Source organism: Bufo gargarizans, chromosome 5, assembly GCF_014858855.1.
Source record: "Bufo gargarizans isolate SCDJY-AF-19 chromosome 5, ASM1485885v1, whole genome shotgun sequence".
Lineage (NCBI taxonomy): Eukaryota > Metazoa > Chordata > Amphibia > Anura > Bufonidae > Bufo > Bufo gargarizans.
In genome coordinates, this window is record NC_058084.1 from 21358623 (window position 1) to 21382391 (window position 23769).

Below are 23769 nucleotides of genomic sequence, written 5' to 3' on the forward strand. Positions count from 1 at the left end.
GGGACGGTGACTGGGGGCCTGGGGTATAACTTAGTCTATGTATACTTATATTGTTGTGTTTTCACTATTGTTAAAGTAAAGTTTCTGTTCTTGCATATAAAACTGGTGTCAGTGTCGCTTTTCTTGTCTGTGACTTCGCTGTATCCTGGGGAGCCCACCCCGGTACACGGCTTACAGCTACACCGGTTGCAGAAATGGCTGCAGCCTGACATATTGCTTCCCACTGCTATGCTGGACCGTCTGCTGGCAGATGTGTTTTGGAGGGCTTTGCCGTACCCTCTCCAGCACTGGATCGGCCAGGTGTCTCCTGGTAATGCCTTAGAGATGGTCGACCTGGTGTATCACTACAGGGCCACCAGAAATCTGCAGGGGGTTCTTTTGGGAGGGGGCCAATCTAACCCCGGAAATCTCCTTCCCAGACCCAGTGTCCGTGACAGCCAAACCCACCCGGGACATATCCCCTGCAGACCCAGCCCCGGTGGCTTGCTGGCGGTGTCACAAGCCTGGACACATATGGGCCGACTGTCCCCATTGGGATGAACCCATGGATACCAATTATGGCTACCGCCACTCAGTGTATGCCAGGAAGCTTTGTGCCACAGGTACCTCAGAGACTGAAGACAATAGCCACCTGTGCCAGGTGGAAGTGGAGGACACTCTGGCGGTGGCACTGTTGGATACAGAGAGCCTGGTGTTCCTGGTAAGAGCTGCCCTGGTGCGATCTGTCTAGTATACTGGCTGAAAGGTCGACGGTGTGTGCATTCATGGGGACTTAAAAGACTATCCCACCGCCCTGGTCTCTCTATCAACGATGGCTGGCAGGTGGACTCAAGGTATGTGGCCCAGCTCAGGGGGAGACCATAACCCTGGGAACCTGAGTCCGAAGAGCCAGCGGTAGGGGTGACCGCCACTTTGGTGGAAGAGGGGAGACAACCCCGCTAAGTGTGATGGTGGGAAACAGGGAGGACTTGCCGCCAGGTCCGGAGCTAGCCGACCTCAATGTCTCCAGGGATAATTTTGATACTGTACAGCAACGAGACCCAACACTATCCCAAGCCTGGGAAAATGTATTAATAATAGATGGGGAACCACAACAACCGGGGGCAGAGTCAGTGTTTCCCCGTTTTGTGGTTCATCAAGAAATGTATTGAGTAAACCAGCTGTGAGGTGAATCCATTGAACAGTCGGTGGTATCCCAGGCTTATCTCAAACTCGTGTTAGAGTTAGCCCACCAGCATGTTCTCGGGGGTCATCTGGGAATGCAAAAAATGCAGGATAGGATTCTACAGCGGTTTTACTGGCCCAGTGTGTTCAGAGAGGTAGAAGAATATTGTAAGTCTTGCCAAACCTGCCAGATAACGAGCCCCCAGCCACATTTCCGTAGTCCCCTGGTACCCCTCCCGATTATCAAGGTCCCATTCGAGCGAATCGCTATGGATCTCATAGGCCCGGCACCGAAGTCTGCTAGAGGACACCAACATATCTTGGTCGTCCTCGACTACGCCACCTGGTACACATAGACGGTGCCACTGTGGCATAGCCAAACTCATAGCTAAGGAGTTAATGGAGATGTTTTCTCGCGTGGGTCTGCCTAAGGAGGTTTTGACTGACCAAGGGACCCCGTTTATGTCCAAGGTCATGAGAGAACTCTGTAAGTTGCTCCACATAAAACAGCTACGGACATCCGTGTATCTTCCGCAAACGGATGGCCTGGTAGAGAGGTTTAATCAAACATTAAAAAATATGCTAAAAAGAGTGGTCTCTAAGATGGGAGGGACTGGGACCTTCTTCTGCCCTATCTCTGTCCTATCTCATGTTCGCAGTTCGCAAAGAGGTTCCCCAGGCCTCTACTGGGTTCTTGCCCTTCGAACTGCTATACGGCAGACACCGTCGCGGTCTGTTGGACGTGGCAAAAGAGGCGTGGGAACAACGACCCCACACCACACAGAAGCGCTGTTGAGTACGTCACCCAGATGCAAGGATGGATTTAAACAGTTTTACCTCTGGCTCAGTCTTTACGAAGGAAAATGAAGGAAAAGGACCTCAGTTAGGAAAGAAGACTAATTAATCTTTTGATGCATGTGTCTTTACAGAGGAAGAGGTTCTAAGTCAGCTGTCTAAAATCAATACAAATAATTCACAGGGGCCTGATGGGATACACCCAAAGCTATTAAAAGAGCTCAGCGGTGAACTAGCAAAACCATTAACAGATTTATTTAACCAATCACTGGCAACAGGAGTCGTCCCAGAAGATTGGAAATTAGCAAATGTTGTGCCGATTCACAAGAAAGGTAGTAGGGAGGAATCGGGCAACTATAGGCCAGTAAGCCTGACATCAATAGTGGGGAAATTAATGGAAACCATACTTAAGGAGAGGATTGTGGAACATCTAAAATCCCATGGATTAAAAGATGAAAAACAGCCTGAGTTTACTTCAGGGAGATCATGTCAAACTAATCTTATTGATTTTTTTGATTGGGTGACTAAAACAATAGATGGCGGAGGTGCAGTAGACATCGCTTATCTAGACTTCAGTAAGGCTTTCGATACTGTCCCACATAGAAGGCTTATCAATAAATTGCAGTCTTTGGGCTTGGACTCCCATATTGTTGAATGGATTAGGCAGTGGCTGAGGGACAGACAACAGAGGGTTGTAGTCAATGGAGTATATTCAGACCAAGGTCTTGTTACCAGTGGGGTACCTCAGGGATCTGTTCTGGGACACATATTGGTCAATATCTTTATCAGCAAAATTGTAGAAGGCCTCGATGGTTAGGTGTGTCTTTTTGCTGATGACACAAAGATTTGTAACAGGGTTGATGTTCCTGGAGGGATACACCAAATGGAAAACGATTTAGGAAAACTAGAGGAATGGTCAAAAATCTGGCAACTAAAATTTAATGTGGATAAGTGCAAAATAATGCACCTGGGGCGTAAAAACCCAAGAGCAGAATATAAAATCAGTGATACAGTCCTAACCTCAGTATCTGAGGAAAGGGATTTAGGGGTCATTATTTCAGAAGACTTAGGTAGGCAGACAATGTCATAGAGCAGCAGGAAATGCTAGCAGAATGCTGGGGTGTATAGGGAGAGGCATTACCAGTAGACAGAGGGGGGGGGGGGGCGCTCATGCCGCTCTACAGAGCACTAGTGAGACCTCATTTGGAGTATTGTGCTCAGTACTGGAGACCATATCTCCAGAAGGATAGTGATACTTTGGAGAGAGTTTAGAGAAGAGCTACTAAACTGGTACATGGATTGCAGGATAAAACTTACCAGGAAAGATTAAAGGACCTTAACATGTAGAGCTTGGAAGAAAGACGAGACAGAGGGGAGATGAGAGAGACTACTAAATACATAAAGGGAATCAACAAGGTAAAAGAGGAGAGAATATTTAAAAGAAGAAAAACTGCTACAAGAGGACATAGTTTTAAATTAGCGGGGCAAAGGTTTAAATGTAATATCAGGAAGCATTACTTTACTGAGAGAGTAGTGGATGCATGTAAATGGCCTTCCTGCAGAAGTGGTAGCTGCAAATACAGTGGAGGAGGTTAAGCATGCATGGGATAGGCATAAGGCCATACTTCATATAAGATAGGGCCAGGGGCTATCCATAGTACTTAGTATATTGGGCAGACTAGATGGGCCAAATGGTTCTTATCTGCCGACACATTCTATGTTTCTATGGTTAGGGAGCATATGGAGGCAGAGCAGCGAGCCCAGAGTAGGATCTATAATCGGCAGGCTAGGGTATGGACCTTTAACCCAGGTGTTCGGGTATTGGTTCTTGTACCAACCGTAGACAGTAAGTTCCTAGCTAGGTGGCAGCCGTACGAGGTGCTTGAAAAAATTGGAGAGGCAGATTACAAGGTACACCAGCCAGGGAGGCAAAAGCCAGAGCAGGTGTACCATGTGAATCTGCTCAAACCCTGGAAAGATAGGGAAATCTGTACGGAAGACAGCCCATGACCAGGGTTCCTAGGGGAAGTGGTTTGGGCCCCTCTGTCTGAAGCAAGGGATGCGGCTGCCACAGTGAAAATTGCGGACAGCCTCTCCTCTAAAGAGGCTCAGGAAGCCAAGGAGTTCATTAGTCGGAACACGGATGTGTTCTCAAACCTTCCTGGAAACACTTCCATAGTCCGACATGACATTATCACTGAGCATCAGGCAAAAGTCCGGTTAAAACCATACCAGGTACCCGAGGCTCGGCGACAATACACCACGGAGGAAGTGCAGCTAATGCTCCAGCTAGTTGTCATTGAGGAGTTAAAAAGTGAATGGGCCAGCCCGATAGTCTAAATACCCAAGCCGGACGGGACATTGCGGTTCTGTAACAACTTTTGCAAACTGAATGAGGTGTCCAAATTTGACGCATATCCCATGCCCCGAGGGGATGAGCTTATTAAGAAGTTAGGCCAAGCCCTGTATTTTTCTGTGTTGGACCACAACAAAGGGTACTGGAAGGTGCCCTTAATGGAGGCTCCCAAGGAAAAAATGTCTTTCATCACGCCAGAGGGGCTGTATCAGTACAAGGTATTACCCTTTGGTCTACATGGCGCTCCTGCCACGTTTTAAAGGCTAATGGACATTGTACTCCGTCCACATCGTCGGTACACTTTGGCTTACCTGGAACATATTGTTATCCACAGCACCAACTGGGAACGTCACTTACCTAAAGTACAGGCTGTAGTGGACTTCCTTAGGAAGGCTGTCTTAACCTCTAACCCCAAATAGTGCGCAAAACGGTTAGAAGAGATCAAGTACCTGGGGTATGTAATTGGGGCGCGGAATTATCAAACCTAAGGTGAACAAAATTGAGCCAATTAGAAATTGGCCCCGACCTGACACTACTTGACAAGTAAAGTCTTTCCTGGGTATGGTGGGGTACTGTATGAGGTTTGTCCCCAATTTTTGCTACAGTCGCCGCACCATTGACAGGCCTTTTGGAGGGACGTAAGTCAGTGACGTCTCAGTGGAATGAGCAGGCGGAAAAGGCTTTCTTCGCTTTGAAGTCTGCCCTGTCCCTGATATTGGTCACGCCGGACTTCAAGAGGGAGTTTGTGGTACAGACCGATGCCTCTGAAATAGGCCTCGGAGCTGTACTCTCTCAGGACATTAATGGTGAGGAACATCCTGTTGTTTTTCTGAGCTGCAAACTCACCCCAGCTGAGACTAGGTACAGTATAGTGGAGAGAGAGTGCCTGGCCATCAAATGGTCACTTGATTCTGTCCGCTAGTATCTGTTGGGGAGAAAGTTACGTCTGGTGATCGACCACTCCCCTCTCAAGTGGATGAGCCAGGCCAAAGAGAGGAATGCTCGGGTCTTGTCATTACAAAACCTAAAATTTTCCGTGGAACATAGGGCAGGGAGGTTACAGGGAAACGCAGATGCCCTCTCCCGGGTACACTGTCTGGCGGGTGTTAACCCCCTCAGGGTTCAACAAAGGGGGGAGGTATGTAGGAAGGCGCAGGGGGGCGTCATTGATAGAAGGTATGTGTCACCGAGATTCCTGGCCTCAGTGAGGTAAGAGCCAGTAGTTTTAAGTGTCAGCGACAGCTAGAGCTGGTTGACACTAATTGTTGTTAGTATGGCTCTAAAGCCGATCCAGGCCGGGTCTTACTGGGAGTAGCCAAAGTGCTGGATGCTTGGCTTCTCCCCACGCTCCAGGCTGGGTCTTTATTGCATTATATAAAACCCAATCTCAGCTGGGTGTGGATGATCCTCCATCTTAGGCTGCGTTCACACGGGCGAGATTTCTGCGCGGGTGCAATGCAGTAGGTGAACGCATTGCACCTGCACTGAATCCTGACCCATTCATTTCAATGGGGCTGTGCACATGAGCATTTTTTTTCATGCATCACTTCTGCAATGCTTTAAAATCGCAGCATGTTCTATATTCTGCGTTTTTCACGCAGCCCTGGCCCCATAGAAGTGAATGGGGCTGCGTTAATAACGCATTGCATCTGCAAGCAAGTGCGGATGCAATGCGTTTTTCACTGATGGTTGCTAGGAGATGTTGTTTGTAAACCTTCAGTTTTTTATCACGCGCGTGAAAAACGCATCAAAACGCATTGCACCCGCGCGGAAAAAACTGAACAACTAAACGCAATTGCAGCCAAAACTGACTGAACTTGCTTGCAAAATGGTGCGAGTTTAACTGAATGCACCCTGAACGCATCCGGACCAAATCTGTCACGCTCGTGTGAACTCAGCCTTACAGGGAAGCTGTGGAGAATCTGTTTTGGGATCTGTGAATTGGTGCCATGCTAAATGCTTAACCCCTTAAGGACACAGCCTTTTTACACCTTAGGACCAGGCCATTTTTTGCAAATCTGACCAGTGTCACTTTAAGTGCTGATAACTTTAAAACGCTTTGACTTATCCAGGCCGTTCTGAGATTGTTTTTTCGTCACATATTGTACTTCATGACACTCGTGAAATGAAGTCAAAAAAATATTTTTCAAAGTTTCAGTTTCTCTACTTCTGTAATACATAGTAATACCCCCAAAAATTGTGATGACTTTACATTCCCCATATGTCTACTTTATGTTTGAATTGTTTTGGGAATGATATTTTATTTTTTGGGGATGTTATAAGGCTTAGAAGTTTAGAAGCAAATCTTGAAATTTTTCAGCAATTTACAAAAACTACATTTTTAGGGACCAGTTCAGGTCTGAAGTCACTTTGCGAGGCTTACATAATAGAAACCACCCAAAAATGACCCCATCTAAGAAACTACACCCCTCAAGGTATTCAAAACTGATTTTTCATATGTTGTTAACCCTTTAGGTGTTGCACAAGAGTTATTGGCAAATGGGGATGAAATTTGAGAATTTCATTTTTTTTGTCAAATTTTTTATTTTAACCCATTTTTTCCACTAACAAAGTAAGGGTTAACAGCCAAACAAGACTGTATATTTATTGCGCTGACTCTGCCGTTTACAGAAACACCCAATATGTGGCCGTAAACTACTGTACGGCCACACAGCGGGGCGTAGAGGGAAAGGTGCGCCGTTTGGTTTTTGGAGGGCTGATTTTTATGGACTGGTTTATTTACACCATGTCCCATTTGAAGACCCCTGATGCACCCCTAGAGTAGAAACTCCCTAAAAGTGACCCCATCTAAGAAACTACACCCCTCAAGGTATTCAAAACTGATTTTACATACGTCGTTAACCCTTTAGGTGTTGCGCAAGAGTTATTGGCAAATGGGGATGAAATTTGCAAATTTAATTTTTTTGTCTAATTTTCCATTTTAACCCATTTTTTCCACGAACAAATCAAGGGTTAACAGCCAAACAAGACTGTATCTTTATTGCCCTGACTCTGCCGTTTACAGAAACACCCAATATGTGGCCGTAAACTACTGTACGGCCACACAGCGGGGCGTAGAGGGAAAGGTGCGCCGTTTGGTTTTTGGAGGGCTGATTTTTATGGACTGGTTTATTTACACCATGTCCCATTTGAAGCCCCCTGATGCACCCCTAGAGTAGAAACTCCCTAAAAGTGACCCCATTTTGGAAACTACGGGATAAGGTGGCATTTTTTTGGGGACTATTTTTAGGGTAAATATGATTTTTGGTTGCTCTATATTACATTTTTGTGACGCAAGGTTACCAAAAATTGAAATTCTGAAATTTCATCTCCATTTGCCATTAACTGTTGAGGAACACCTAAAGGGTTAATGAAGTTTGTATAATTAGTTTTGAATACCTTGAGGGGTGTAGTTTCTTAGATGGGGTCAGTTTTGGGGAGTTTTTACTCTAGGGGGCATCAGGGGGGCTTCAAAAGGGACATGGTGTCAATAAAAAAGGCCATCAAAATCGGCGTTCCAGAAACCATGTCGGTCCTTTCCTTTTGCGGCCTCCCTTTTACTGATACAGCAGTTTGCGACCACAAATTTGGCGTTTCTGTAAACTGCAGTATCAGGGTAATAAATATTAAGTTTTGTTTGGTTGTTAACCCTTGTTTTGTTACCGGAAAAAACGGATTGAAATGGAAAAGTGCCAAAAATAGCGGTTTTGGCACCGTTTTTTCTTTTTTTAACTGTGTTAATCTAGGGGGTTAGGTAATGGGATATTTTTATAGAGGAGATTCTTACGGACGCGGCAATACCTAATAAGTCTACTTTTTTTACAATTATTTAGGTTTTTGACTATATTATCTTTTTTGATACAAATCTTTTTTGGGGTATCTCTAAAGTCTAAGGGTCATTTTTTTTTTTTTTATCCAATTATCTCATGTGGGGACTCATTTTTTGCGGGATGAGCGGACGGTTTTATTGGCACTATTTTGGGGGCTATATGACTTTTTTATCGCTTGCTATTAAACTTTTTGTTATGTAAGGTGACAAAAAAATTATTTTTTTGCACCTATTTTTATTTTATTTTTTGACCGTGTTAATCTGGGGGGTTGGGTCATGGGGTATTTTTATAGAGGAGATTCTTACGGACGCGGCAATATCTGATAAGTAAACTTTTTTTACAATTATTTTGGTTTTAGACTATATTATCTTTTTTGATTCAAATTTTTTTGGGGGTATCTCTAAAGTCTAAGGGTCATTTTTGTAAAAAACTAATTTATCCAATTATCTCATGTGGGGGCTCATTTTTTGTGGGATGAGCGGACGGCTTTATTGGCACTTTTTGGGGGGCTATATGACTTTTTGATCGCTTGCTATTAAACTTTTTATTATGTAAGGTGACAAAAAAAAAACTTTTTTTGCACTTTCTTTTTTTTTTTCCTTGACCGTGTTAATCTGGGGGGTTAGGTCATGGGGTAGTTTTATAGAGGAGATTATTACCGACGCGGCGATACCTAATATGTCTACTTTTAATAAATTATTTTAGTTTTTTTTGGGTGTCTCAAGTCTGAGAACCAGTTTTTTTTTATCCGATGTCAGTGCTAAATTGGGATATAAATTTAGTACTCCATGGAAGTGTGATACTCCCTGAAGCAACCGTCAATGCAGAGGCCCGGATGATCGGGGCAAGTGTCGCACTGAGTAGACGTGTCCTTCCGTATCCCCCTCCTGCGACACACTCTGCACTTTTTTTGGGTTCGTCCCTTCTTTCCAGTATGGGGGACCACACCTGGAAAGTGTTGGCCAGGGACGATCCGGGCACCTACAGTTCCCGAGGTACTCCGGCCTGCTCTTTCCCGGTCCGAAAAGATCAGGGCCTTGAGGACTGCCTCATAGAACTGGAGGAATGTCCCTGTGCTGCCAGCGCTTCGGGATAGTACAAAAGAGTTGTACATGGCAACCTGCACCAAGTAGACCGCAACTTTTTTGTACCATGCACGGGTTTTGCGCATGGCGTTATATGGCTTGAGGACTTGATCAGAGAGATCAACTCCTCCCATATACCGATTGTAAGCGACGATACAATCGGGCTTGAGGACCGTTGCCGCGGTACCTCGCACAGGGACAGGGGTGATGCCGTTACCATGAATTGTGAACAGCATAAGGACATCCCTCTTGTCCTTATACCTGACCAGCAACAGGTTTCCAGTGGTAAGGGCACGGGTCTCACCCCTGGGGATAGGTACCTGGAGGGGGTGGGCAGGGAGGCCGCGTTGATTTTTCCGCACGGTCCCACAAGCGGACGTGGATCTGGCGGCAAGGGACTGGAACAAGGGGATACTGGTATAAAAGTTATCCACGTAAAGGTGGTAACCCTTATCCAGCAGTGGGTACATAAGGTCCCACACAAGTTTCCCGGTAACACCCAGAGTGGGGGGACATTCTGGGGGTTGAATCCGGGAATCTCGCCCCTCGTATACACGAAATTTGTAAGTGTACCCTGAGGTACTCTCACAAATTTTGTATAGCTTCACGCCATACCTCGCCCGCTTGGAGGGCACATACTGGCGGAAAATGAGTCTCCCCTTGAACGCAATGAGAGACTCATCAACCGTGACCTCTCTTCCAGGTACATAGGCCTCCATGAATTTGGCCCCAAAGTGATCGATGACCGGTCGTATCTTGTACAGACGGTCATGGGCAGGATCACCTCGGGGGGGGACATGCTGCATTATCGGAATAATGCAGACATTTCTGGATGGCCTCAAACCGGGAGCGTGTCATGGCTGTACTGTAAAATGGGGCCTGGTATAGGACGTCCCCACTCCAGTACAGCCTGACACTGGGTTTTTTGACCAGGCCCATATGCAGCACGAGGCCCCAAAATGTCCTCATTTCGGCTGCACTGACCGGCGTCCAGCCACCGGGCCTGGCCAAAAAGGAGCCCGGGTGTTGAGCGACGAACTGTTGGGCGTACAGATTCGTCTGCTCCACCATCAGATTTACCAGTGGGTCACTGAAAAAATGACAAAAAAAAGTCATATTCAGTGTAGCCCACTGTGGAAATCTGGATTCCTGATTGGCCTACAAAATCAGGAATCACAGGCTCGTATCGCTCTGGGCTACACCAGACAAGTTCACCGGCAGGGGGCTCCGGTGGATTTAACTGGTGGGCCGGGAAACCAGTACGAGCCCCAGAGCTGCTCGTACTAGTGTGGGCCACAGGGTCCCTAACATGGCGGTCCCCTGCCTGGCGGCGTCTCCGCCGCCTTGGGGGCTCATCATCATCGCTAGATGATGAGGAGGATGCGGATGACAACAGGAATGTGGGGTCATCCTCATCCTCACTGGGACTCTCGGAGTCAGAGGCAATCTGGGCGTATGCCTCCTCGGCCGAGAACGTCCGGCGGGCCATAGGGGAGTGTGTGTCTGCGTGTATATGTGCGTGTGTGTAACTCTTTATTTTGTGTGCGTGTGTGTGGGGGCACGGGTGTTCACGAACTCACCCTAAAACTAACAGAAAAAAATAAAAATAAACTAACTAAAAAAAGGGCAAAAAATGTGGGGAAAAAAATTCAAAACCGCTGATCAACCGTCCGAATTTGATCAGCGGTGGGGTGTGCGATGCGCTAACAGTGGCCGGACACTAAGTGCCGGCCACAGTCAGCGTACACGAAAAAAAAAAAAATGCACCCCAAAAAAGGTGGGGGGGCAAGTGGCAGCACCCCTGGGGGGTCTAGGGTCACACAGCTGTGCTGTGGACCCCAGACACCCTAACTAAGGGTGATGCAATCAAAGTTCAGAAACTAACTTTCCCTTTTTTTTCCCTGCCTAAACCAAACTTTCCCTAGCTGTCCCTATGTACCTGATGGGGTCCTGGGGGGCACAGATCGGGTCCTGGGGGGCACAGATCGGGTGCAGGCAGCGGTGCAGAAGACACGTGCAGGCAGCTCCTCTCTCCTCCGGCTCCGGAACACAAAAGGAGGAGGAGAGGAGCGCCTGCCTCTTTTGAATCTGCCGCCGGACCGCCCACAGACCAATCAGAAAGCGATCCTGAGTGGTGATGTCACCATCACCACTCAGGATCGCTGGATGGTGATTGGTGGGGTGAAATCACCCCACCATCACCATCCTGTTCCGGGTTATCGGGACTTCAGAGACCCGAATAACCCGGAAACGCAGAAAACCGCAGGTCTGAATTGACCTGCGGTTTTCTGCGATCGCATACATGGGGGGGTCACCGGACCCCCCCGGCGCATTTGCTCCAAGTGCCTGCTCAATGATTTGAGCAGGCACGGGGTTCCGATCACTATCCGCCGTGCGGCGGTGATCGAAAATGCACAGGGCGTACATGTACGCCCTGTGTCCTTAAGTACCAGGGCACAAGGGCGTACCTGTACGCCCTATGTCCTTAAGAGGTTAAAAGCCACATGCTGGATCACAGACACCTAAAGCCTGCTGTGGAGGAAAGACTGCTAACCAGGTGAAGATTTTATTCTATGGACATTGCATGGTGTGAACAAACACCAAGGCGGTGAACGGTCATTTTGTGTTTCCTTTTGTGTGAATCAACACCAAACTGTTTAAGTTAAAGACTTTGTGATTGCCTCTATACTGCGTCTGCTAGCCTGTCTACCAGAGCAAAACCCCACAGTATATATTATCCAGATTCCACCAATATATTATATTCAATAACCTTTCTATACTGTTTTGTCATGTAAACTAATTTGCATAAATGTGAGCATATGGGATAGACGTGCAAATTAGCAGGATCTGCCATGTTTTTCAGCTGAAACACTATTTGCATGTTTTCCCCCCATATGATCAAGTTTATGCAAATGAGTTTACATGACAAAACAGTATAGAAAGGTTATTGAATATAATATTAGGACAATTAGAAAACTGAAAATGTTATGCAGCCCTCCTAAGCAGTGAGAGAAGAGTAAGCTGGCATCCCCCCCAAAAAAATTGCAATTTTTGTCACCCTAATGATAATGATCTAGGTGCGCAGGTTCCCCCAAGCTATCCAACTCAAATCAGGCAACTTTGAGGCTTACTGGCTTTTAATAAGTAGAGAGTTGGTTTTAAATGTCTCATAGTGCACAACATTGCCATTATAAGGTATGCTGTACTGTACCTGTCTCATGGATAGGTTGTTGGCTTGCACATATCTGGCTTTTAGCATACAGCCTTTGTGTGATTGTCTGTTATATGTTTTTTTTTTGCCTTCCTCTGGATCAACTTGCAGGATGACAGGCCGAACTGGATGGACAAATGTCTTTTTTCGGCCTTATGTACTATGTTACTATGTTGTTTATTGTGTGTTATAGGTAATGATTTATTTTAAAAATAATATAGTATCAGCAATAAAATTGATAATAGGTAAGTAAATACTTATAATAAGGTTTATTAATTATAGAAAAAGTAATAACTATAAATAATAAAGAGGTATGGATGATAGATAGCCTAATAAGGATTAGGAGAAGCTATATACAATAAATAAGAAAAGATTATAGGTTTGTTTAATGATTAAAAAAAATCTAGAATATTCGATATTACGAAGATAAAGCATTATATTCTAGATCTTTGCAAATTCTCGAAGTGCTGATATTCGCGATAAAAATGTTTGATTATACAGTTGCAAGGAAAAGTATGTGAACCCTTTGGAATGATCTGGATTTCTGCACAAATTGGTCATAAAATGTGATCTGATCTTCATCTAAGTCACAACAATAGACAATCACAGTCTGCTTAACTAATAACACACAAAGAATTAAATGTTACCATGTTCTTATTGAACACACCATGTAAACATTCACAGTGCAGGTGGAAAAAGTATGTGAACCCCTAGACTAATGACATCTCCAAGAGCTAATTGGAGTGAGGTGTCAGCCAACTGGAGTACAATCAACGAGATGAGATTGGAGGTGTTGGTTACAGCTCCCTGCCCTATAGAAAACACACACCAGTTCTGGGTTTGCTTTTCACAAGAAGCATTGTCTGATGTGAATGATGCCTCGCACAAAAGAGGGTTATAAAAGTATCTCCAAAAGCCTTGCTGTTCATCAGTCCAAATTGTCTATAAATGATGAAAGTTCAGCACTGCTGCTACTCTCCCTAGGAGTGGCCGTCCTGTAAAGATGACTGCAAGAGCACAGCGCAAACTGTTCAATGAGGTGAAGCAGAATCCTAGAGTGTCAGCTAAAGACTTACAAAAGTCTCTGGCATATGCTAACATCCCTGTTAGCGAATCTACGATACGTAAAACACTAAACAAGAATGGATTTCATGGGAGGATACCACAGATGTCACGAGGGTGTCAAGAGCCACGTCTGACTCTGTTATACCCGGGGTCAGGAAGTCGCAGCGGGTGGCTGCGCGCTCTATGTCTAAAGATCACGGTGTTTCTTAGTGTTTGTTTTCTGTGTTTGCCTTGCTATCCTTTTTGTCTCACTCAGGGATCCGTAGCTTCTCCTCCTCAGCTGTTTCTTGTCTGCCACTCCCAAACTCCTTATATTCTCCTCTCACACTTCTCTTGTTGCCAGTTATAGAGCTTCCTGCCTGGACATCTATACTGACCCACTGGAGCTGAGAATCTGGTTGTTGTTCCAGAGTGCTACCCTCCGGATCCCTGTTGGGCTTTTGTTGTCTCCTGTTGTTGCCCACCTGGGATTATATGTTTAGTTTGTATTGTCTGTCCTCCCCTTGGTGTTTTCCTCTAGAGCTAGTGGTGCGGACTAGTGTTCCCACCGCCCTGTTCACTATCTAGGGCTCATCCTAGGGAAAGCCAGGGTTTTAGGCACGTGATCGGCGTACGGGTGAGGAACCCGTCTAGGGACGACAGGGCAGCCAGGTGCCAGACGCAAGGTGAGTCAGGGGTCACCACCTTCCCTCTCACTAGGGCAGGGCCTCCCTCTGTTCCTCCCTCCGTGTCACGTATGTGACAGTTACGCCGATCGTGATATTATAACTGGCCCTTATTTTTTGAGAAAAAAATAAAAAATAATATTATTTAATTTTTTTTTTCTCTACTTAGAATCCAATATGGATCCTATTGCTGCTTTGGCAAAACAGCTTCAAGGCCTGTCTTTGGAGGTGGCAGGATTGAAGGCGTCTGTCCTCCAACAGCAGCAGCAAATGCAGCAGACCGTAAGCCCAGCGGTTGCTATGGGTAACCAGGTTGTTACAGAACCCAAGGTTGTTCTTCCTGACAGATTCTCTGGGGGAAGGGACAAATTTGTGTTGTTCCGTGAGGCCTGCAAATTATATTTTAAGCTGCGCCCTTACTCCTCAGGTAATGAAGAACAGCGGGTGGGGATTGTTATTTCCCTGCTTCAGGGGGACCCGCAATCCTGGGCGTTCTCGTTACCCCCTGGTTCCCAGGCTCTCCGGTCAGTGGAGGGATTTTTTGGGGCTTTGGGTCTCATATATGATGACCCTGACCGTGTCGCCCTGGCTGAGTCGAAGTTACGGAGACTCCTACAGGGAGATCGGCCAGCAGAGGAATATTGCTCAGAGTTCCGCAGGTGGGCTACGGATACTCAGTGGAACGACCCGGCTCTCAGGAGTCAGTTCTGCTCTGGGTTATCTGAAAGGGTTAAGGATGCGCTGGCGCTGTATGAGACCCCCCTTTCCCTTGATGCTGTTATGTCCCTCTCTATCAGGATAGATAGACGTCTTAGGGAGAGATCGAAAATTCCTGAGCAATCGGTAACCTCTCCCAAGCAGCAGTTAGTCTGTACGGACTTGGATGAGCCTATGCAGCTAGGAGGAACTTCTCGTCAGGTCCGTCCTCCTGAGGTTCGCCGTAGGTGGGGGGCTTGTTTTTTCTGTGGGGGGAAGGGTCATTTCATTAATGTCTGTCCCTCCTTTCCCAAAAACAAAAGACCGTCGGAAAACTACTAACCCCAGGCTGTGCGGAGGATGTCAGCCGGGGGGTATACGTTTCCTCCATACGAACATCTCAATTTGTGTTGCCAGCGGTTATTGTTTTTGGTGTTAAGACGGAGTCTATTTCTTTTTTTCTAGACAGTGGTGCAGGGGTAAATTTGATAGATGCCCATTTTGCCCGCACTATGGGTTTGTCTCTCTGTACGCTGCAGAGACCCATTCCCATATTCGCTATTGACTCTGCTCCTCTGTCTCAGAGAAACCTCACTCACGTTGTCCATAACTTACATCTTCGGGTAGGGGACCACCATAAGGAGCGTCTTTCATGTTACGTTCTGGAGGGCCTTCCCTCTCCTGTGGTATTGGGTCTTCCCTGGTTGGTAGCGCACAATCCAGTGGTGGATTGGCAGGCCAGGGAGATATTGGAGTGGAGTGAGCATTGCAGAGAGAATTGCTTAAATAACAATTGCTTAATCGCCTCCATAGCTTCCCTACCTACATTTATTTCGGACTTTGAGGACGTTTTTTCTGAAAAGGGTTGTCAGAAGCTACCACCTCATCGTCCTTATGATTGCCCGGTTAACCTGATTCCCGGTGCAAAATTACCCAAGTCCAGGTTGTATAATCTTTCGGGTCCCGAGAGACAAGCCATGAAAGATTATATCTCCGAGAGTCTGGCCAAGGGACACATCAGACCCTCTTCTTCACCCGTGGCTGCAGGGTTTTTCTTTGTTAAAAAGAAAGATGGGGGCCTGCGTCCTTGCCTAGATTTCCGTGAGCTAAACCGGATAACCGTCCGAGACCCATACCCTCTTCCTCTCATTCCTGACCTTTTTAATCAGATTGCGGGTGCTAGGTGGTTCTCCAAACTTGATCTTAGGGGGGCCTACAATCTGATTCGTATCAAGGAAGGGGATGAGTGGAAGACAGCTTTTAACACCCCTGAGGGGCATTACGAAAATTTAGTCATGCCTTTCGGTCTGACCAATGCCCCTGCTGTCTTCCAACATTTCGTTAATGATATTTTTAGTCATCTCATCGGCAGGTTTGTAGTCATATACCTAGATGATATCTTAATTTATTCGGCTGATCTGAAAACACATGAAGTACATGTCAGGCAAGTACTGCAGGTCCTACGGACGAATAAATTATATGCGAAAATTGAAAAATGTGTCTTCGCCGTTCAGGAAATACAATTCCTGGGATATCTATTATCTGCTTCAGGTTTCCGTATGGATCCTGGGAAGGTCCAGGCAATTTTAGATTGGGATCTTCCTGAGAACCTTAAAGCTCTACAACGGTTTTTGGGTTTCGCAAATTTCTACAGAAAGTTTATTAAAAATTATTCAGTGATCGTTAAACCCCTTACTGACATGACTAGGAAGGGGACTGATTTTTCTAAATGGTCTGACGCCGCTAAAATTGCATTTTCCTCTCTAAAAGAGAGATTTACCTCGGCACCTGTTCTAATTCAACCTGATGTCTCCCAGCCTTTTATTGTTGAAGTTGATGCGTCGGAGGTGGGAGTGGGGGCTGTATTGTCTCAGGGTCCGTCTCCTGGCAAATGGCGTCCTTGCGCTTTCTTTTCCAAAAAATTATCTGCAGCAGAAAAGAACTATGATATTGGAAATAGGGAACTGTTGGCGATTAAACTGGCGTTTGAAGAGTGGCGTCACTTCTTAGAGGGAGCAATCCACCCCGTCACGGTAATTACGGATCACAAAAACCTTCTGTACCTAGAATCGGCTAAGCGTCTCACCCCTAGACAAGCTAGGTGGTCGCTATTCTTTACCAGATTTAACTTTGTAATCACCTATCGTCCTGGGGCAAAAAATACCAAGGCAGACGCATTGTCTCGTAGTTTCCCTGGAGGGGGTAATGTTAGTGATCCGGTACCTATTTTACAAAGAGGAGTGGTTGTCTCGGCTGTACACTCTGTTCTAGAGGGAAAGGTGTTAGAGGCCCAGGGGGACGCCCCGGCCTCTTGCCCCTCAGAGAAATTGTTTGTACCGTTAAACCTGCGTCTTGAGTTATTGAAGGAACATCATAATTCGGCACTTGCTGGGCACCCAGGTAGTAAAGCAACCTTGGAGCTATTGTCTCGTCGTTTTTGGTGGCCAAGGTTGCGTCAGGATGTAATAGATTTCGTGTCTACTTGTTCTACTTGTGCACGCGCGAAAGTCTCTCATACACGTCCAGCAGGGTCTTTATTGCCACTTTTCATCCCCAATAGACCATGGACACATCTATCAATGGATTTCATCACTGACTTACCTTTGTCTGCGGGTAAAACAGTTATCTTGGTAGTAGTAGACAGGTTTAGCAAAATGGTACACTTTATTGCGCTACCCGCACTTCCTAATGCTAAGACTCTTGCTCAGGTGTTTATCAGTGAAATCGTGAAGCTTCACGGGGTCCCTTCCGATGTGGTTTCGGATCGGGGAACCCAGTTTATTTCTAAGTTTTGGAAAGCTTTTTGTACCCGTTTAGGGGTACACTTATCCTTTTCCTCAGCTTTCCATCCTCAGTCGAATGGACAGACTGAGCGTACCAACCAAAACCTAGAAACATATTTAAGGTGTTTTGCGTCTGAAAACCAAGAGGTGTGGTCATCATATTTACCGTTAGCCGAGTTTGCCATAAATAATCGCCGTCAGGAATCCACTGGCAAGTCACCATTTCTTGGTGCATACGGTTTTCATCCCCAATTTTGTACTTTCAAAGAGGGGGGGTCTTCTGGGGTTCCCGAAGAGGAACGGTTTTCTTCATCTCTTTCATCGGTATGGCAGAAGGTGCAAGCTAACTTGAAAAATATGAGTGGTAAATACAAATGCATGGCCGATAAGAAACGGTCGCCAGGTCCGGACCTAGGAGTGAATGACTATGTGTGGTTGTCTACTAGGAATATTAAGTTGAAGGTTCCCTCTTGGAAACTGGGTCCTAGGTTCATTGGTCCTTATAAAATTGTAGCCGTCATTAACCCTGTGGCTTTTCGCCTGGAGCTACCTCAGACTTTTAAGATCCATAACGTCTTCCATAAGTCGTTGCTCAAGAAGTATGTTCCACCTCTAGAACCATCACCGCTGCCACCTCCTCCTGTTGTTGTGGATGGTAATCTGGAGTTTCAAATATCCAGAATTGTTGATTCTCGTCGGGTCCGCCGCTCTCTTCAGTATCTGGTGCATTGGAGGGGTTACGGTCCCGAGGAAAGAATGTGGGTTCCAGCGTCAGAGGTAAACGCCAACAGGTTGATTCAGGCTTTCCATGTCTCTCATCCGGAGAGACCTGGTCCTGAGTGTCCGGAGGCCCCTCGTGAAAGGGGGGGTACTGTCACGAGGGTGTCAAGAGCCACGTCTGACTCTGTTATACCCGGGGTCAGGAAGTCGCAGCGGGTGGCTGCGCGCTCTATGTCTAAAGATCACGGTGTTTCTTAGTGTTTGTTTTCTGTGTTTGCCTTGCTATCCTTTTTGTCTCACTCAGGGATCCGTAGCTTCTCCTCCTCAGCTGTTTCTTGTCTGCCACTCCCAAACTCCTTATATTCTCCTCTCACACTTCTCTTGTTGCCAGTTATAGAGCTTCCTGCCTGGACATCTATACTGACCCACTGGAGCTGAGAATCTGGTTGTTGTTCCAGAGTGCTACCCTCCGGATCCCTGTTGGGCTTTTGTTGTCTCCTGTTGTTGCCCACCTGGGATTATATGTTTAGTTTGTATTGTCTGTCCTCCCCTTGGTGTTTTCCTCTAGAGCTAGTGGTGCGGACTAGTGTTCCCACCGCCCTGTTCACTATCTAGGGCTCATCCTAGGGAAAGCCAGGGTTTTAGGCACGTGATCGGCGTACGGGTGAGGAACCCGTCTAGGGACGACAGGGCAGCCAGGTGCCAGACGCAAGGTGAGTCAGGGGTCACCACCTTCCCTCTCACTAGGGCAGGGCCTCCCTCTGTTCCTCCCTCCGTGTCACGTATGTGACAGTTACGCCGATCGTGATAACAGAGGAAGCCACTGCTGTCCAAAAAAAAACATTGCTGCACGTTTACAGTTTGCACAAGAGCACTTGGATGTTCCACAGCAGCACTGGCAAAATATTCTGTGGACAGATGAAACCAAAGTTGAGTTGTTTGGAAGAAACACACAACACTATGTGTGGAGAAAAAAGTCACAGCACACCAACATCAAAACCTCATCCCAACTGTGAAGTATGGTGGTGGGGGCATCATGGTTTGGGGCTGCTTTGCTGCATCAGGGCCTGGACAGATTGCTATCATCGAAGGAAAAATGAATTCCCAAGTTTATCAAGACATTTTGCAGGAGAACTTAATGCCATCTGTGCACCAGCTGAAGCTCAACAGAAGATGGGTGTTGCAACAGGACAACGACCCAAAGCATAGAAGTAAATCAACAACAGAATGGCTTAAAGGGAGTCTGTCACCTCCATATGGCCATATACAGTGCTTACATGACTCTGTAGCACACCTATACAGGATTGTAATGGTACCATTGTTCTTTTCTTTAGACTTCCACCAACAGGAAAAATTAAGTTTAATTCATATGCAAATAAGCCCTCCAAGTCTCTTGCCTTATCGATAGGTCGGGACTTGGAGGGCGGGCAAAGGAAGAGACTGGAGAGGAGTAAAGTTAAAAGAAGGCAGAGCAGCCTGGGCACCTATAAACTGAACTCCTCCCCTGGGCAGTATTGCAAAGGCCAAAAAAAGAACAGGAGTGGATCCAAAACAGAGATATCACTTGATTGCAAGGTTTGCATGTCTTCTGTGTTTTGTACCCACTCCTGCTTTTGGCTCCCAAATCATAAGCACATCCTGCTACAAAATAGGAACTGTGTGATACAGGCCTTATGGATGCTCCAAAGACAAGATCCGTTGTGTTTCTTATTTTTCCGTCCTTCTGACAGATCGGAAGAAGGGTAAAATAAATGGTGATCTCAACAAGGCCAAACAGGGACAATAGTGGCCCCGTCATATAGTGGGGAGGGTGGCAACTGCATGAGAAGTCAACATAGTGACCCAGTCACAGAATGGTGAGGGTGCAATCGCGTGAGGAGTCAGCACAGTGGCCCTGTGGTAGGGTGGTGAGATGGCAACAGCATGAGGGGTCAATACAGTGGCCCAGTAACTTAGTGGTGAGGTGGCAACAGCATGAGACTATGACATCACAGGGGCTGGCTAGCTGCTGATTGGCTGGCTGCATGCATGGCATTATGGGTGTTCCCTTGGTCCCAGGTTTCTTACTTCCTTGTTCTAACATGTGCAGCAGCCATTTTAATTTGTTACCACAAAGCGAGAGGAAAGTCGACCTCGGGACAAATCAAATTTTTCTTGACATTTGAATCAAATTCCACTTCATCAACTTCAATTTGCTCATCTCTATCAGCCAGTCTAATTTGGAGCCGACCTTGGAACCAATAACCAGAATATCAGCTATCCTATTAAAGCTTATTGATGAGTTCCGCATGATTAAAAACAAGTACTTTACAGTGGACGTCCGTATGTCCCGTATGCACAGAGCCTGGGCTCTCAGAATTGTTTCCGGTGCAAATATTCTAAGGCACATAAACAAAGGGTCAGTTAAATTACACTATTGTCTGGGAGGTGCAGGTGAAAGCTCTCATTACCTCGTGTGAGAGAGGTCACAGAACTAAAACCACACTAGAAGAAGAGAAATGTGACCCTCAGTTGTGGGAGGAACAATAATCATACAAGAATATTGTACTCTATTAAGCATTAATATTTTCATGTTCTTATCTCCTTAGATTTTCATGGACTACGATGGCGTCCATTCCGCCGCTTCACCTTGGCATTACTTAGGGAATTGGGAATGGGGAAGAGGACCTTGGAGTTGAGAGTATTGGAAGAGACCAAGTATCTCAACCAGGCTGTATCAGAGACTGAAGGTGGGTGCACTCCCCACCACTATCACATCACACATAACACCTGCAAGAAAAAGTAACTGTTGCAGTACCTCACAGCAGGGGTACTTGCATTTTTTTGCTGTTTAATGCTTATTATGTTATTAAATGTTATGTTCTGTATCCCCAGTTTGTATCCCCAGTTTGGTAATGTATGGAAGAGAAAGAGTTAATCAACTCTACAGGAACCTTAGGTGTGGATCCTGGAGCCACCCCTTGCTCAGTCTTGAGAGTTCTAGCTTAGAGTTAGCTGAGTGATGGAGCAACTCCATGAGCTCCGTATCACAGGTTTGTACTAAAGCTACAGAGAATCACCTTCTCTGAGGATTATCTACTGAAAAGAAAACCTCACCTTTTCTAAAGTACTCAAGAAGGAAAGACAAGAAGGATAAAATGGACACAGGAGCAGTAAAGTATTTTGCTGTCTAAAGCTAAAGACTTTACTGCAGTGAGGGTAATACTGCTAAGACACCCTTCTCACTTGGGCATGACCTAGACAGTCATATCTGAAAACCTGTAGAAAACTACTTCCAATTTGCAAAAATAATATTGGAACCCATAGCTTCTGCAAAAAGAGACTTTGGGAAAATGGGGAGGAGAGAATACTTTAACCCCCATTTTTTTTCAGATCCATACAAAACCATCTGGGAAAGATTTGCACTGTGCATTGTTGGAACCATGTTCTGAGACTGTTGGAAATACTACAACCTTAATTTTGCACTAAAGTAAAGAGAGACATTTATTCTGTTAATTCTGGCCTGGTTACTGATTCTAACACCATATGCCGGCCATTGCATACCCTACACGCCCTGCCTTGCACCTGTTGCGGCAGGCCAAGGGTCAGCCACGTGATGATCGTTGCCTCGTGTTCAGGTGAATGACGTCGACGGAGGAAAATGACAGAAGTCTGAGTATAGTTCAAAACCTTGTCAGGACCCTAAAGTGAAAGTGTCCTGCACCCTTTATTTATACACAGTTCACAGGGTGTAACCCCTCAAAGTAAAACATGATTGGTTTACAGACATTTCAATAATGGCTTTTGAATCCATCTATTGATTGGTTAGTTATTTTTCAAGTTTCACTTTACAAAAATGTGTTAACTAATGTATTTAGGATTTTTAGCAAATAAGGCAAAATTACAAGGAGTAGTACAAATGTTATCTTATCTTAACACACACAGTTCACTTCTATAGTTTTCTTTTAGCGTGCGCTTGTTCTTTTCAAATGTCAGCAAATTATATCACGTATACAGATAAAATGAAAAACATTTTTATATCCACTTTCAGAAAAGCTGGATAATTTCCTTAACACACCCATACAAACTTTAACACCAAGGGCACTGCAAACTAACATGAGGCAGGATCCCTAACACCTGGGAGTGCCACAAGGGAAAAAAGGGTGAGATACCGCAGTTGTACAGACAGACAAATGCCTTTGGAACAACTAATTGCAACTGGTGTGATATAACAGTTGCCCCCCAAAAAAATCTGATTGAGGCAGGGGTGTGATATACCTAAATTATAATTTCTATATAGTGCATTTGTATAGTGCAGCATTTGTGTGCAGTTCTGCTGAGATACCGCAGCTATACAGAAGGACAAACTCTATTGGAACAACTTATTGCAACTAGTTGCCCCTAAAAATTGGTTAAGGGGTTCTATATATCTGCTTCCAAAAATGCTGCTCTTCTCTAGGGACTTTGATGCAGGGTCATTTTTAAAATGACAGGCAGAGGAAGAGGCAGGCCGTTCCGCAGGGGTGGTAGGGGTCGGGCAGGTGCACCAGGCTGGAGCCTAAGTGGGAAGTTGGAGAAGGTGCATGCAATTACGTCAAAGGATGCACCAGAGTTGGTTGAGTGGCTCACTCATCCTTCCGCTTCTGCACCCTCCTCATCTTCTGTATCAGCACCCTCCTCATGCTCTGCTGCGTGCACCCCCAAAGACACCACCACCACCACCATAGCCCCTCCACTCGAGTCAGAGGAATTATTTTACCATCAATTCCCAGACCTTACTGATGCGCAGCCATTCTATGCATTGGATGAGGAAGAGGAGGTAGCAATAGCCGCCACCCAGTGGTCTGACGACAGTACCCAGATCAGCCCAAGGAGGGTGGTCCCCGCTGTTGCTGCCTAATCCGAGATCTCTAATGTCAGTGTTGGTGAAGGTGAAGATGATGAAGTGTCGATGGACGTCACGTGGGTGCCCACAAGAGAGGAAGAGGAGGGGAGTTTAGAGGGAGAGACGAAGCAGCAGATAGGGAGGAGAAGGTGGAGAAGCAGGCAGAACTCGCAGTGCACATGAGGCAAAAAGCAGACTGCAAATGTATCTGGAGCAAGCCATCCACCATGCACGGTCGTATTTTGCGCTCCCAGGATGCCAGCACATGGCTCCGCAGTGTGGGCTTTTTTTTTTTTTTCTTGTCAGCTGCTGATAATACAGGGAGTGCAGAATTATTAGGCAAATGAGTATTTTGACCACATCATCCTCTTTATGCATGTTGTCTTACTCCAAGCTGTATAGGCTCGAAATCCTACTACCAATTAAGCATATTAGGTGATGTGCATCTCTGTAATAAAAAGGGGTGTGGTCTAATGACATTAACACCCTATATCAGGTGTGCATAATTATTAGGCAACTTCCTTTCCTTTGGCAA

At 45.9% G+C, this 23769-nt stretch overlaps 1 protein-coding gene across 1 annotated transcript in view; it reads left to right on the forward strand.

Moving 5' to 3' along the window:
• Positions 1-23769, forward strand: part of LOC122939250 (cytochrome P450 2C44-like) — a 436988-nt gene that overhangs the window by 163499 nt on the left and 249720 nt on the right. The window contains exon 4 of the mRNA XM_044295290.1: positions 20959-21099. Within this exon, the coding sequence (XP_044151225.1) occupies positions 20959-21099 (141 nt within the window). The remainder of the gene's footprint in view (positions 1-20958; positions 21100-23769) is intronic.